Below are 16,469 nucleotides of genomic sequence, written 5' to 3' on the forward strand. Positions count from 1 at the left end.
TAATGGTGATGATTGAGATTGAAAGTCGCTAGCGATTTACTACCTTTTCTTGGTTTATGATAATGTTAATCTCGCAAGTTGCGTTAGTTGATGTGGAAAGAAGAGATTGATGATTAAAAAGTAACTCAATTAATTTTATTTTATTTTTTAAAAAAAAGAGAGCATAAAATCTAATCCGACGTGATTTAATTAGCATATAATATGGAACATTTTGTCACATTGATAAGTCACCAATCCTTCAATGATAATATTTATTATGATTGTCACACACCTAGCTTGGTGGATTTGGAAATCAAGGTTAAAATATATAAATCTTATATGAGTTATACTATATAATATTCAGTTATGATATCCTTTTAGACAGGCCGACTCGATTCATATTTAAAAAAAAAATATTTTTAGAATAAGATGTAATTATTTTTTATGAATCGGATCGAGATGGAGACTTATCTTACAAAATTGACCCGTAAGGCAAATATTAAAGTTTTGAGTGAGTCTCACGGATCATAATTTGTGAGACTGGTCAACCCTACCCATATTCACAATAAAAAGTAATATTCTTAGCATAAAAAATAATACTTTTTCATGGGTGACCCAAATGAGAGATCCGTCTCACAAATACGACCCGTGAGACCGTCTCACACAAGTTTTTGCCTAAAGTTTTTGTGAGCATAGATTTTTATCTCTTTATTATTTCAAAATTATCCTTGAGAAAGTTTACAATATCCCTTGATGGAAAGAAACCCTTAGCCGTGTCAACACGTGTGCAAGTGGAATTCTTCCTCATTTTGCAATGATTTTGTTGTAGAGTAAAAAATGTGCAATGTTTTGATAAAACTGGCTATCGAACCAAATTTTGAATGTGGAATTCACCCCAATTACACGAAATGATTGGACACCATTCAAAAAAGAGGGAATATATCGTCGAAGATCTCCCTCGAAGTGATTTCATTTGTACGTACACAAACGAATACACATTTATTTATTTATTTAAAAAAATAAATCATTTTGACCAATTAAAAGAAATGGAATATGACACAAAACCCCTATATTTCTTGGTCATATGCTAGCTTTCTTGATAGAATTGATTCATCCCCATGTGATTAGTATCAACAAATCTTGGTGGTGGTGGTGCACGCCAATAAAAACTCTACGATCGTGTATTCGGTACGTCGCGGTTATATTTTATTTTATTCATAAATAAATATCAAGTATGATTTTAACTGATTTGTGAACAAATTAAAATTTATTTTTATTACAGCATTTTTTATGTTTATATCTATGTATATGTGTCTAAATAACATAAAAAATATTTTTGAAAAAATAAACAAACTTGATTTTTTTTTTTTTTGTATATGTCATGGGGTGGGTAAGAGGAGGAATTAGTGGGTATGATGTGGAGAAGTGTGACAAATTATGAGCAATAATATATATGGCATAGGCCAAGTTCAAGATTTCATAGACATGAATCCACATAGCCACGCGTGTGTTTTTTTATATTGTTTTTTTTTTTCTTTTTCTTCAATCCCACTTTAGATATATAATATAATATAAAACAATAAAAGAGAGTATGATTGAAATTCCGAGAAAACTATGATTATACAAGAATTTTATCTCGAAGTTGATCCAGATAATGGGTTTTCAAATCTTTGCAGGTCAGTGGATCGAGTCGGTGCTCTGGGTTATAATAGACAAAAATAGGGTTAGAGGACGTTGAAGAGTTTTTCAATGTGACCCATACAATGATTATTTCAGTTTGGAAAACAAACTTAAGAGTGTTATAGTAGTACTACGCGAGCAAGATAATTAGTAAAATCATAGTCAATATCTGATATTTATAGAAACGGGAGGGGTTAACTATCTTATAGGAGTATAACTCTCGTTAAAATAAAACTCTACTTGAGATAAGAAACATAACGAGGTAGGACTCAGTGGCCACAACAGTTAGGACTCCTCCTGATGGCGGTTAGGAATCTTACCTTATCTCGATGATATTTGATCGAATATCATATTTATCGAAGTTTCTTATTTATCTACAAAGATGTCTCCATATTCTTAACTACGTTAGAGCTCGGACTTCTTGACCACATTAGTGGGCTCGGACTTCTAGTAAACAATGTTGAAGAGATTGGTCCCATTAATGGTTCATAGACCTGGACATATGGGTTCGGACTCCTGGGTTTGGTAGCCAAGCCCTTGATTCACAATGAAGCCAGTCTTATTGAATTATGAACAATTTTAAGATGAGCTTCAATCTGTCACTATAAAAATTTTAGGACATAAGATTCAAGAGGGATTTTTTTAAGGTATAATAAGTATAATTTAACTTTGAGAATGTTTAAAATAAATTAACTTGTTAATACGCCATTCGTCCTATCGCACTATCGCATCTGATAAAAAAAATCTATTTATACTAAATCCAGTGTATATATTAATTTATATATACACTATATAAATTATAATTATAGCATGAACAAATTAGTAAATTACATGTGCCATGCTCTGCCCAATGGTCCCAAAAAGTAAGTTTTCACAGCGATCAATTTAATTGTTAGCAAGTGCTTGATATCTACTTTCGTAAATGATTAATCCAAATAAGTTTAGAAAAAATGTATATTACAGCTTTTATGGTTTTTTTTTAGGCAAAAACTTGTGTGCGACGGTCTCACGGGTCGTATCTGTGAGACGGATCTCTTATTTGGGTCACCCATGCAAAAGTATTACTTTTTATGCTAAAAGTATTACTTTTTATTGTGAATATGGGTAGGTTGACCCGTCTCACAGATTATGGTCGTGAGACGGACTCACATAAGACCTACTCTTTTTTTTAAATGATGAAACTCGATGTCGCTATCTCATTCATTGCATATTGTTTATTCTAGGACTAGTGTATTAGTCTGCAAAACGAAAGAAAAATTAATTATATAAATACCAGAAAAATTATCTTGCAAATAAAAGTTTGAATGTGTGATCGCTAGCTCACACTCTTATATATTTTTTAAAAAATATAATGCATTTATATGAATGCATGTAGATTTTGTTGAAGATAAGCTAAGATGCATTTTCTCGTTTTTTTAAGTATTTTTTACACACAATTAATGATGCATTTCTATTGTTATAAATTATTTTTTCTACATGACTTATTTTTACGACTAAGTTATACTTATTTATTTTTATATTTTTATTATATTCAATATAAGACTTTATGAGATTAAGATATCATCAAGGCCTTGGAGAAAATTCTTTTAAGCTTTTATTATTATTATTATTATTATTATTATTATTATTATTATTTCCAAACAAATAGTTTTCACAATTGATTTTACACCAAGGGCGTGTCTTATTCCTCGTACAGTTTCTAAACTTATAAAAATAAGGGAAACTTTATATTTTTTGTTCTTAATTTTGTCATTTTATAAATTTGGTCTTCTATGTTTAAAATTTTAGTTTTATTCTCGCATCTTCTAGTTTTTTTGTTATTTTAGTTATTTTTCATCTGAATGTTGATGTTGAACTGTACACTTCAGCATCACATCTATGCTGCACCGGTGTTCTATTAACTTCACGTCGAAAAAAAACTAAAATTACAAAAAAAACAAACAAAAATAACAACTAAAACCGAAATTTAACAATATAAAAAACTAAAATAATAAATAGACAAACATTTCTACCCAAAAAAAAAATCCTGAAAAAAAAGGCACAATAGTTTTCCTATATGTTATATTTCATTAGTCCAAATTTGTATAATTGGGCTCCCCAACGTACAACGATGATCCACAAAGCCCAAACGAAAACTATGATTGGATATATATTTTGTGTGTGTATATTTATATTAAATTTTAATAAGTTTATGCATAATATATGTAAAAATAATAATTTATGGGGTTATATTTTTCCTATATAATTCCATTCTTAGGATATTTATTTTTCTATTATTCTGTAAAAACAAAGATAGCGTAGAATATCTGGTTATTTAGACACTAAAATGAGTGGTCTCTTGCTATATACACGCAGATGTATGGTTTGAATGTTTGATATCATCACTTCTATCACATGATATTTTTTGGCACCACATATGAAATCGGATTTATTCGAGTAGCTTGAGAACTATTCGAAGAGATACTTAAAATCGAGCTCGAATCGATAAAATATTTAAACTACTCAAACTCAAGCTGAGTCTGATTTTGACCGAGCCTCTCACGAACTACTCACAAATAGTTTGACTGATTTGCACCTATAGTCATGACTCGTGTGTTTCGTTAATATTATAATTAGCAGTACGATATATGCATCACGTGAAATAATATACAAGCATCATAAAATTAATATGCATGATGAATATTTATTTTAATTAAGTTATTTTACAAGATAATCGAGACATGATTGAAATCGATAGATAAATATAAAAAATTGAACAATTTGGAATTTTGAAAAGATCTCTACCCACACAACAAAGAGTAGGTTTATTGTGAGACGATTTCATGAATTTTTATGTGTGAGACGGCTCAACCCTACCGATATTCACAATAAAAAGTAGTAATTTTTCATGGATGACCCAAATAAGATATACATCTTATAAAATACGACCCGTAAGACCGTCTAACACAAGTTTTTGTCTACATCAAATATCCAGATTGTGCAATTAACCCAATGAACCCATTTTTTATTTTCCAAATAAAAAAGTTACTTTAATTAAAATTTTAGCACATCTTTTCTTAATTGGGACGTAAACCATTTATTAAATTGAAATGACGCAATCAATTTATTTAAATTGTATTGTTATAATTTTACAAGTTTGAAACTAATTTGAAAAAAACTTACTGACCTTTTCTTTTATTTTTATTTATATATTTCTTTGTCATACACAAATATTTAGACAAATTTTATCGGAAATTTTTAATTTTGTTAAAATATATGCTTATTTTTTGTTAGAAAAATAAAACTTATAATGTAATGTATATGTGAAATGATATAATATAAATGATGGGATCACAATATTTTAAATTTTTTAATCATAATATATTTTATATAATAATGAAGTTTGTGCATCTTTATTTTTTTAAAAATGAGGATAATATATTATTTTTGTTTTAAAATTCAATAATTATTTTTTGAAAATAGAAAACAAACATTATGTTATTAAATGTTTATTTCTGGAATGACAAATTTATTCATCCATACAGAGATTTATTACCAAGAACTACAAAATGGAGAGTCTTCAGTAATAATTCTTTCCAGTTTTCTCCGTTGAAAAATACTAGATCGAAAGATTCAATCCAAAACATTGACAATTCGAAGGATTCATTTATATATTGGCCACAAATGCGTGTCGGAATGGAATGAGATCGTGATTTTTACGTACTGGATATGGCGGCGGCGGCGGCGAAGGGCGGAGATGTGAGAAAGGCGCATGTGGCGATGGCGGTGGTGCAAGTGTTCTATGCCGGGTACCACGTGATCACCAAGGTCGCACTCAACGTTGGAGTGAATCAGCTCGTTTTCTGCGTCTTTCGTGACCTCCTCGCGCTTTCGATTCTCGCACCTGTCGCCTATTTCCGCGAAAAGTGAGTCTCCCGAGTGTGATGAATTTCACGATTTTTTTTGTTCTTGATGGGCTTTCACGATGTGATTTTTCTTTATTTGTGATCTTGGGATTTGAGTTTATAACCTGGTTTGTTAAATCTCACCCAGAGTAAGGTGAGGTACGTGTTTACGGCTTTTGTGCTTTGTAAAAAACTGGTGGTATAGAGGTGTATAAACAAGTATGTTAAAGACACATTCTTTTGAGTGATACGCAAAACAAAAACGGAGGGGGTATAAATATGCATAATTTCTTGTAATTATCTATTCCGTGGAATTATGATCATAGGTTCTGTGCTGAAGTTTTGAAGTGGACTCGACTTATTTATTCATAGACTCATATTGTATATCTTCTCTGCTTGTGGCTGTTTGTGAATGTGTGAATATTAAACTAATGCTTAAAATCAGTGAGAGAGTTCAATAATTTTCCTGCAGTAACAACATATTTGTGAGTCAGTCGATTTTGATGTGAATATAAATAGTGCGTCACTTACAAGTGATTCGTTACGTGTTCTGCAGAAGGCTAAGACCGCCATTAAGTAAACGATTGGTAATGACGTTCTTCTTTCTCGGTTTAACTGGGTGAGTTGAATCTTCAGGTTATTAAATTTCTTTTTTTCTTGTGTGTAGATACTGATTTGTTTATTTTTTTTCTCCTGTTCTTCTGATTCATTAGGATTTTTGGGAACCAGCTTTTGTTTCTTCTTGGTCTAGGCTACACAAACCCAACTTATGCTTCTGCCATACAGCCTGCTACTCCAGTTTTTACATTCATACTGGCTGTAGTCATGGGGTGAGTCCAAGTTTTGGTTTTCTCAACTAACTCGGCGATTTTTTGGTTCAATGTCATCACTAGTTCATCTACATGCAGTACAGAAACAGTGGACTTGCGAAAAACTGAAGGTCAAGCAAAGTTAGGGGGTACTCTTATTTGTGTTTCTGGTGCCATTTTAATGACAATGTTCCGAGGTCCAGCCGTATTTGGATATAGGGAATCAGAATTTGCAGCACTCAGTGAAATTACTGTCAAGGGTCAACCGGAACCAGCTGGTCTGTTGATGTCGACTTTGTCGGAGTTAGGGATTGATAATTGGCACCTTGGGGTTTTATGCTTGATTGGCAACTGCATGTGTATGGCCTCCTATCTATCTATTCAGGTAACTTACGTTGGTCTTGATGTTTATGGAGATAAGATGGAAGTAAAAGATATAACTTTGCTCAATAAAGTGATATCAAATGATGGATGTATATTTCTAAATGTCAATATATTATGACGCTGGTGATACATTACAGCATTTTCCCTTCAAACTTATCCAAACCACCATTGTATTATACAAAATTTGATGATACATCGTTGTCCTTTACGTGTTTCTTAGAATTTATAAACGAACGAGTTTAAATTACGATGTTTTGTTGGATTTAATACAATTTTATATTAAGCATTGAACGTTCAGTTCAATTTACTATATTAATTAGAACCCTTTATATCTCTCTTTTGATGGTACTGAAAATGAGCTTTTTCCATTTTCGAGTATTCTAAATGGCGGCCTGAACGGGTGGCCGTCTTCTGCCGCACCACCTTTGCACTAGGCGGTAATGTAGGCGGCCGAGATGAGATGGGGTGGGCTAGGCAGGCTACGCGGGACGGGCTTGGGAATTCAAAAGGTCAATAAAAATTTTAAAAACTTAGGACCCTAGTTACTAATATATTATACTCTCTCTCTTCAAAACATAATCCCAATCCGATCACCCACAACTCCCACAAGCCCCACTTCTTCCGCCTCAAACCAAAACTGCCACCGCCACCGCCACCGCCGACCAGCCAAGCCACTAGGTTAGAACTTTTATTTTCTAATAAACATCATTTAATTCATGCATATATTGCATGATTATAACACTGCCATTTTCCAAATAGTAGCAGAAGCCTAAAAGTCAAATTTTTTAAAAAAAATTCTATTTCAAATTTCTAAAGTGATTTTTAAAACAGATATTAATTTTTAGAAAATATTTTTTTAAAAATGGCTTCTCCATCCAAACGCTGCCGTGGTCCGCCTACATTAGAAAATGAGTCTTAAATCCGCATTTAAACTTATTCTGTTACTGATCTTTTTGCCTCATGTTTAAGATGATCAGCATGAGATATTTACAGAGGTATTCTTTGTGTTTCAGGCTCCACTTTTAGTAAAATATCCTGCAAGTATATCAGTGACAGCCTATTCATACCTTTTTGGTGCTCTATTTATGGTAACAACTGCATTCTTTATGAACAACGAGTCAACAGACTGGAATCTGACTCAATCTGAGGCAATTGCGGTGTGCTATGCCGTAAGTCTTTTCTCTTTATTTTTCTATATAAGCTAGAATGCTGAAGGATTTCATTACAAACATCATCAACCCGATTTTGAAAGAACTTAAGCTCCTATAAATATTCCAGCATAGATTAAAACAACCCAATATCCGTTACACTACCTGCAGGTAGAGGGGGATTAATTTCCACCAAACGCTAGATAATGGTTGCGGTATGCATTGACTGGTGTATTCGTAGAATTTTACTGTTTGTTATGCAGGGGTTGATTACCATAATGTTGTCAATTAATGCCACAATGTGAAGAGGGTGTATCTATATTTGGTCAAATTATGTAGTGTGATGGAATGAATGAATATATGGCCGTCAATTATCTTAGTAAATAAACAACCTTTCATGAACTTAGCATATGGCGAAGAGTTGTTATATACGAGTCTCAGTGCTGGACTTTCTCTCTCACTTGTTTTTGCAAGAAGATAGCTTCTCCACGTAATACAAATCTATTCAAGCATCTAGAAAGTATCTTTTAATGAGAGTAACTCAGAGACGGACTTGTACATAGATCACAAGACAACCTATTCTTCTCCTCAAGTGAAGGCTACATTTCTTGCAGTCATTCTGCTTTTTCATATGCTACTTCAGTTCTCTATTGAACAAATTTGAATGATGGTGCTTGTTGCAATTTTTACCGTTTGAGTTGGTCTTGTAGGAAGTGAAGGGGCATGAAACCATGGTAGTAGGATCGTTCTGCTATTTGTTAACTTGTTGGAGCAGAATGATAAATTGGTCACTAAACACTTGGCATTATCGATTAGTTGAAATGATGAATATATTTCTAACTTTTTCATATTCATTAAAAACCTCTCTTGCGTTATCTTTCCAGGGAATCATAGCATCTGCCGTGAACTATGGTCTTTTGACATGGTCAAATAAAATTCTTGGTCCTGCCTTGGTTGCTTTGTATAACCCTCTCCAACCTGCTGTATCAGCATTCCTGTCAAGAATTTTCCTAGGAAGCCCGATTTATTTTGGAAGGTTGTTTTTCTCTCTTTTATGTGCTCGGTTTTTGTGTTCTCCATCCGAGGAATTGATTATTTCGATCTCACCAATCTATCCTTCTCATCAATATATTGTCAATTTTATTTTGTCCCAGCATCGTGGGAGGACTTCTCATTGTAGCCGGACTTTATCTGGTAACATGGGCCTCTCACAGAGAGAGACAGGTCCTTGTTGGGATTCTTCCTCACGCCTCTCGGCAGTTAGAACCATTCGGTAAAAGAGATTCATCCATCAACAAGATAGGAACCATTTTCTCCAGCCCTTCAGCCACAATACCAAAGATGGTAGATTAACTTTAAAGTCTCAGGTGCAGATTACTTTACATACCCTCCCTCCATCATACAAATGTTTTCAAGATTTCAGTTTCGTACAATGTTAACAAGTTCATCGATTTTTTCGGCTATAGAAACTATTACAGCTCCATTCTTATGATGTTAAATCTCTTACCAGTTACTCATTTTCAAGACGGATAACAAATATGAAGCATAGAGGATATTCTAAAGATGTTTCCTTTTTAAGATGAGGAGGGACAAACGATTTGCAAGTAAGGGTGCCAATTCGGACGAGCCAGGTGGGCGTGTTGGATTGAAGCAATGCTATTAATGAAAATTTCCCAACAGAACTTGACTCAAACCCGAGCCAAGTCGATCAACCCGACCAATCAGATATTTTTTTTATCATTTAACAGTAATTTGTTTCTCTTCAACAAATTAGTTAAATAAAAATTCAAAACATATAATAATATTTTAATTTAAACAAATGTTAACAAAACTTGTCTAAATATTATAATTATGTCTCATGAAATTAAATATTTAAATTTAGTATTTAATTTTCTAAAATATTAATTATCCAAAAAAACATAATTGTTTACAAAATTCAAATATTTCATAAAATAAATATTGCACAATGAATATAATATCAACACACAATAAAAAAAAAAAAAAAATATCTTCGAGCATCACAAGTATCTTTCAACTTCCAAGCTTCACTTCTCCATAGTTTCACACATTTTTGTATGAATTAAACCTTGAAAAAACATAAATCAATCAGGTGAGTTCGGATTGATTGATGAATTGATTCTTAATTAAGGTCAACTCGGAATCGGATCTAATCCAATCTAACTTAACCCGAACCCTACAATCTTCCCACGCTAGCCTGATATTTTTCATGTTCTCATCTCGGGCCGGGTTAATTTTTTACACCCGTACTTGCAAGTACATTTTGAATTTTGATAGTAATAATAATTTTTTTTTATGATTTGGCCTAATTAAAAGGGACAAAGTTTACTATTTAAATGTAACATAGCGAATTGAGAAATCTGGCACACCCCAAAAAATCATGATTTATTAGGTAATTTATGCAACGACAGAATCCTAACTTAGAATTAATGGACTATTAAATTTGGTGCCAAATTAAGAGTACAAGTCTTTTAAGCAACGTAGAGTACACATCAAAACCTACTACAGCTTCCATCATGCAATATATATGGCATATATGTATATGCAACCAAATGTAGGTTTATTCGAATTATTTGGAATATTAGGCAGCTTGACTAAGGGATTCTTTCAACTTTAAAAATATCTAAAAAAATTGACAACATAAAACTTTATATATTTATTTATTTATTTATTTTTAAATCGCACTCAACGACTATTGATTTTCTTTTCTTTTTTATTTTAAAAATAAATAAGTTTGAAATTCGAACTAGAGGATTTTTGTTTGACAAATCACTTGGTTTGTTTGACAAGTTTCATTTGACAATGAATCGCAAATCTCAACTAGCTATTTTCCGAATCATTATGCATGGTGAATTTCAAATACAAGCTATATACAATATATTGTGAAGTCATTTCAAATCATTTGTTCAAATATCTCATCAAATCCAAATTTTTGGATCTAACCACAGCCCCACTTTCAGAAATTACATTCAAATGTATCGAAACCGACATATTTAGCGGAAATTTGTGAAATTTGTGTGCATGGAATAAATATGAAAATTTTGCTTCCACGACGAATTTTCGAATAGGTAAGGTAGCATATTTGACTTAAAATATTTATTCTTATATTCAAAAAATTGTATTTTGTGTCCTATATATATAATTTTTGCGATTTTGATATTTTATATTTTCAAATTTCAACATTAATCATGTCTCTTCTATTTTTTTTTTTTTACAGTTTTAATCATTTTTCATCAAAAATGCTGACTTGACACAATATCACATCAACACCACATCAGTGTCATATTAGTGTAATGTCAGGAAAAAAAACTATAATTTTCATTAAAAAAAATAGTTGACTAAAATAGATATTTGATAATCTTCACATTAAAATTTTATTGCTTAATAATTCCTCTACATAAGGTTCCTGTTCCATGTATTAGTATATTACTAGGGAGGGAAGATTTAATTATGTCATCTAATCTAATGTAAACAAGTAATCGTACATGATAAGATAAATTAATTTTAAAACATAAATATATTGATTAGAAAAAGGAAGGGAACTGGCACATTAATGTTCGTTATCTTTTTCAATACATGTCTTTAATTAATTTTATATTTTCCAGAGCAATAATTATTTTCAATAATTTTTCATTTTTTTGAAAATAATTGATCTGTTTTGAATTTTGAAATACTACACGAATTATTAACAAATTAAACATCTTCATACGTCCTTCGACTCATGGAAAAAATAGTTTTTTTTTTTAAAAAAAAAATGGCTTTTTTGGTAATTAATTCGACTTGTTGAAAAAATAGTTTTTTTTTCATTTTCTTCAACTATCGTATTTTCGAACAAGGTCCGGTCCGGTCCGTTCGGTCGAGGGTCGCCTATGATACTAGGATCAATGTAAAAAATAGGTAGGATTTTATATAATTAGGGTAGGCTAAACTAGATATAAAATATATAATTTATTTGAGAAAAATTTAACTGCTACGAATTTTAATGTATCTAGAAAACTATTAGACTCAATATATCATTATGTATAATATTTTAACTTGGTCTACAAATAATAAGTTAAAAAATAAGAAGTGTATATTATTTAAAAGGCAGATTTCTAGCAATTATGGATAGTACATATTGCATACATTTTATTTCTGGATTAATTAAAAAGTATGAAATTAATTTGAGCCAGATATTGATATACTAATTATGATAAAGGTAGCAATAAATCAAATATTAATGCAACCATTTATACATATGAAGTTCAACTACATATTTTTTTTTTATTAAGTTGAAATATATTTAAAAAAATAAATTTTTTATTAATTCAAATTACAGTTTAATCTTTTATTATGTTTAATTTTATAATTATGATATATACACAGCCCACCCAATCCCATGCAGTACCTAGTACCTACCCTAGCCCATGCGTTAATTACGCACGCCCCTGTTTTCGAACGAGAATGCTCTCTCATTTCTCATTTATTATAAAGGAGAAAAAAAATATAGAAGTGGAATGTTTTTTACATTTGCAAAGAGAACAATAATATAATATTGTGAGCAAAAGTTATTACATCGTTCGATATTTTTCATAAAAAAATATAAAATAAATGGAAAGCCTTTCTTCCTCGTTCCTTAAACACACTCCCAGCACTCCTTCGCTCCCACCATCACAAGTTTTTCGATTCAAAATTCATTCTGTTAAAATAGATGAAATACCCTCGAGAACCAGCTTTCTGAATCTAGCAAAGCTTGGTCCTTTTTATGATCAGGCTGAACCAAGAACAAATCACGCTAAGAAAGTACAATCTTTACGCAGTATTATTTTCGGTTCGTTGGATGATTTCATTTGTAAATTCATCGATCTTCCCCTTCGAGCATCCATCGATCCAAAGCATGTGCTTTCAGGGAACTTTTCTCCAGTGGACGAGCTTCCTCCCACCGCCTGTGAGGTTGTGGAGGGTACCCTTCCGTCTTGCCTCGACGGAGCTTATATCCGTAACGGGCCCAATCCTCAGTTCATCCCCCGAGGACCGTATCACCTGTTCGACGGAGATGGAATGCTGCACTCCATCAGAATTCGTGACGGGGAAGCTACATTTTGCAGTCGTTTTATCAAGACTTACAAGTACACGGTGGAGAGGGAAATCGGTTCACCGGTGATGCTCAATGTCTTCTCCGCTTTTAATGGACTCGCAGCTTCGATGGCGCGGTGCGCCGTCACTTTCGGCCGCGTTCTTGCTAGAGAATACGACCTCAGACATGGAATCGGCACTGCAAACACGAGCTTGGCTTTGTTTGATGGGAAACTTTTTGCTCTCGGAGAATCTGATCTTCCATACAGAATCAAAATAAAACCGAATGGAGATATAATCACTTTGGGCCGCCATGAATCCTTCGGAGCTCCCTTCACAACGATGACAGCGCACCCGAAAATAGATGCGGAAACCCAAGAAGCATTCGCTTTTCGACAGGGCATCACCTTCACGCCGCCATTCTTGATATATTTCAATATAAGCAAACAAGGAGAGAAACAACCAGAAGTTCCAATATTCTCTCTATCAGAACCTTCACTGATCCACGATTTCGCTGTTTCGAAAAAGTACGCCATATTTCCCGACACACAAATCGTTCTGAACCCTAAAAACATTCTTAAAGGAATGCCTGCAATCAGCGTTGATCCTAAGAAAGTTCCGAGATTGGGGATCATTCCTCGAGATGCAGTGGATGAAAGCGAAATTCGTTGGGTTGAAGTGCCAGGGTTCAACATGGTACACGCAGTGAATGCATGGGATGAAGATCGCAGCGGCGAGGAGACAATTGTTTTGGTGGCGCCAAACGTGTTGTCGGTGGAACATGTGCTGGATAGATTGGATTTGATTCATGCATGCTTGGAAATAATTGAAATAAATGTGAAGGAGAAGATCGTGAAGAGACGGACGTTGTCAAGTTCAAATCTTGATTTTGCTGTTATCAATCCGGCTTATTCCGGGAAAAAGAACAGGTAACACAAATAGATTCACTCAAACGCGAGTCGGTTTATTGAATTTTTAAAAATGCTGGATATTTTGTTACTTGCAACCCAAAATTTTAAAAAATATTGAGAAATATTTGACGATGAGTGGGAGACCGTCTCACGGATCCTAATATATGACTTTTAACATAAAAAATAATATTTTTTCATGAATAACCAAAATAAGATATCCGTCTCACAAATACGACCTGCAAGACCGTCTCACGTGAGTTTTGCCTTTGATGATTTGGGTATTCTATATTGTGAAATTTCGGTCTTGGTTCTCTATCTTTGCAACCTTCATCTTTTTTCCGACATGACACTGTCATGCACTTATGTTGCGCTTACGCGACTCTAAGATGATGATGATGTGTGCATTACCACGTTTACCATTTCAATGTAAAAGCAAAAATTGTGGAAAATTGAAATTAATAGGAGTAAAATTAAAATCGAATAACATACAAGATTTTCTGCCGTCGCATTTACAGGTACATTTATGCAGCTATAGGGGCACCGATGCCAAAGATATCAGGCGTGGTAAAGATCGACACATCACTTTCAACAGCAGATTCCAACAATTGCACGGTGGCTAGCCGCCTATACGGACACCAATGTTACGGTGGTGAAGCCATTTTCCTGTCACGGGATCCTGATAATCCAGCAATAAAAGAGGACGATGGATATCTTGTTACTTATGTACATAATGAAATTACTCAAAAATCCGAATTTATTGTGATGGATGCAAAATCTCCCACTCTCGAGATTGTCGCCGTCGTTAGGCTACCGCAAAGAGTGCCTTATGGGTTCCATGGGATCTTTGTGCGTGAGATTGACCTTTCAAATTGCAACCTCAACCCCAATTAAATCAGAAACCAAAATGTAAATGGCGATCAATCACATATGATTTTTAATGCGAATATATTGTTAGAAATGCTGTAGATATTTTGTATCGTTTGTATTGAATAAACTCTCGATCTAACTCATCAGTCTGCAAATCACACTAGTTTTATAAATCGAACTGCAAAACTGGGTAAGTCTTGTGTGATAAGCTTGTCCCGGAAGTGATAGTAGAAAGAATCGAATTCATGATAATTGATTAAATATTTATCCCCTCGATCAACTCCAATGCCAATAAAGTAGTCAAACCATACGAAAAAGAAATTGGATACCCGTTATAATTATGGTGTATCTGGTTCTCAATTTTGATAAAATAATCGAAATTGATATTTGTAGAGTTTCCGGCATATTTTTTTTTTTTTTTTTTTTTTTGCATGGTTCATTGAAGTAATAATCAAGACTTCTTTTTAAAATTAATTCGAGGAAGATGAAATTTGAGGATATATGAATAGATTTTTCGCTAGCCCTCACACACATAATGTGGAATTTAGTACCTTTTGGTGAAAATGATAAAACATTAATTTATTAAAAATTATTATTTATCCTACGTTTGACTCAAATTCATCAATAATTATATTACTAATACATATTGATTTATCACCCTATATTACATGTCTCTTTATCATCAAAGGATATAAGAAATAATTAAATTATTAAAAAAGTAAAAAAGATGAACTAATCCGATCGGTGCTTGACTGGTCATGAGACAGGCCGTCTCATTTTAGACACAATGCTTTGAAATGAGAGTGAGTATCATGTGAGACCGTCTCACGGATCTTAATCTGTGAGACGGATCAACCATATACATATTCACAATAAAAAATAATATTTTTTCATGGATGACCCAAATAAGAGATCAGTCTCACAAATACGACATATGATACCGTTTTACACAAGTTTTTGCTTTGTAATGGTTGTGTCATTAATCTAGAGAGCCTTATATATATATATATATATATATATATATATATATATATATATATATATATATATATATATATATATATATACTGAAATACCGATTTTTTATCAGTCCGGTTTAGTCGGTTTAATTTTAATTTGATATGGAAAGTTAGTCGGTTTGTTTGGTTTGAAAACAAAATCGGTTGGTTCTGTTTTATTATTTTCGATTATGTCGATTCTGTTTTGAACTTAAAAATTTACTTATTGATGGTTAGTAGTCCGGTTAAAAAAAAAAATTGATCCAAACACATTAAAATTAGTTGTTTTAAATATATTTTAATTAAAAAGAGAAACGGACAAAGGTAGTCATTAAAGGTAGAGTAGGTCTCTTGTGAGATGGTTTCACGAATCTTTATCTGTGATACGGATCAACCATACTGATATTCACAATAAAAAGTAATACTTTTAGCATAAAAAGTAATATTTTTTCATGAATAACCCAAATAAGATATATGTCTCACAAAATACGATATGTCAAATCGTATCACACAAGTTTTTGCTTCAAATGTAACTAAGCCCAATAGTCCAATAGTGGACAAACACTTTCATGCCCACACCACATATTGAGAAGTCCTTAATAGTGAGATTTTTTTTCCATTTTTAAGGGACATTCTCACTTAATGTTCAATTTTTATATTTATTTTTTTAGTTTCCTAATTATATATTAGGTCTCTTATGAGACGTTCTCACGAATCTTTATCTGCGAGACGGATC

At 32.6% G+C, this 16,469-nt stretch overlaps 2 protein-coding genes across 11 annotated transcripts; both read left to right on the forward strand.

The window, feature by feature from the left end:
• Positions 1-5,187: 5,187 nt before the first annotated feature.
• On the forward strand, positions 5,188-9,665 carry LOC140834493 (WAT1-related protein At4g19185-like). 9 transcript variants are annotated; one of them, XM_073199399.1, is made up of 8 exons: positions 5,188-5,564; positions 6,100-6,162; positions 6,257-6,373; positions 6,452-6,737; positions 7,750-7,905; positions 8,769-8,920; positions 9,039-9,251; positions 9,351-9,659. In XM_073199399.1, the coding sequence occupies exons 1-7, from the start codon at positions 5,368-5,370 to the stop codon at positions 9,235-9,237; spliced, it is 1,170 nt and encodes a 389-aa protein (XP_073055500.1). In that variant the 5' UTR covers positions 5,188-5,367; the 3' UTR covers positions 9,238-9,251; positions 9,351-9,659. The 9 variants fall into 9 exon arrangements, 7 of the variants coding, with proteins under 7 accessions (XP_073055500.1, XP_073055499.1, XP_073055498.1 ...); XM_073199398.1 differs by having other exon boundaries at positions 9,395-9,656; XR_012118730.1 differs by having other exon boundaries at positions 8,769-9,251; positions 9,351-9,665.
• Positions 9,666-12,485: 2,820 nt separating this feature from the next.
• LOC140834494 (probable carotenoid cleavage dioxygenase 4, chloroplastic) lies at positions 12,486-14,831 on the forward strand. 2 transcript variants are annotated; one of them, XM_073199403.1, is made up of 2 exons: positions 12,486-13,886; positions 14,384-14,831. In XM_073199403.1, the coding sequence occupies exons 1-2, from the start codon at positions 12,493-12,495 to the stop codon at positions 14,757-14,759; spliced, it is 1,770 nt and encodes a 589-aa protein (XP_073055504.1). In that variant the 5' UTR covers positions 12,486-12,492; the 3' UTR covers positions 14,760-14,831. The 2 variants fall into 2 exon arrangements, with proteins under 2 accessions (XP_073055504.1, XP_073055505.1); XM_073199404.1 differs by having other exon boundaries at positions 14,398-14,735.
• Positions 14,832-16,469: the final 1,638 nt, after the last annotated feature.

Source organism: Primulina eburnea, chromosome 6 (genome assembly GCF_022965805.1).
Source record: "Primulina eburnea isolate SZY01 chromosome 6, ASM2296580v1, whole genome shotgun sequence".
Taxonomy (NCBI): Eukaryota; Viridiplantae; Streptophyta; class Magnoliopsida; order Lamiales; family Gesneriaceae; genus Primulina; species Primulina eburnea.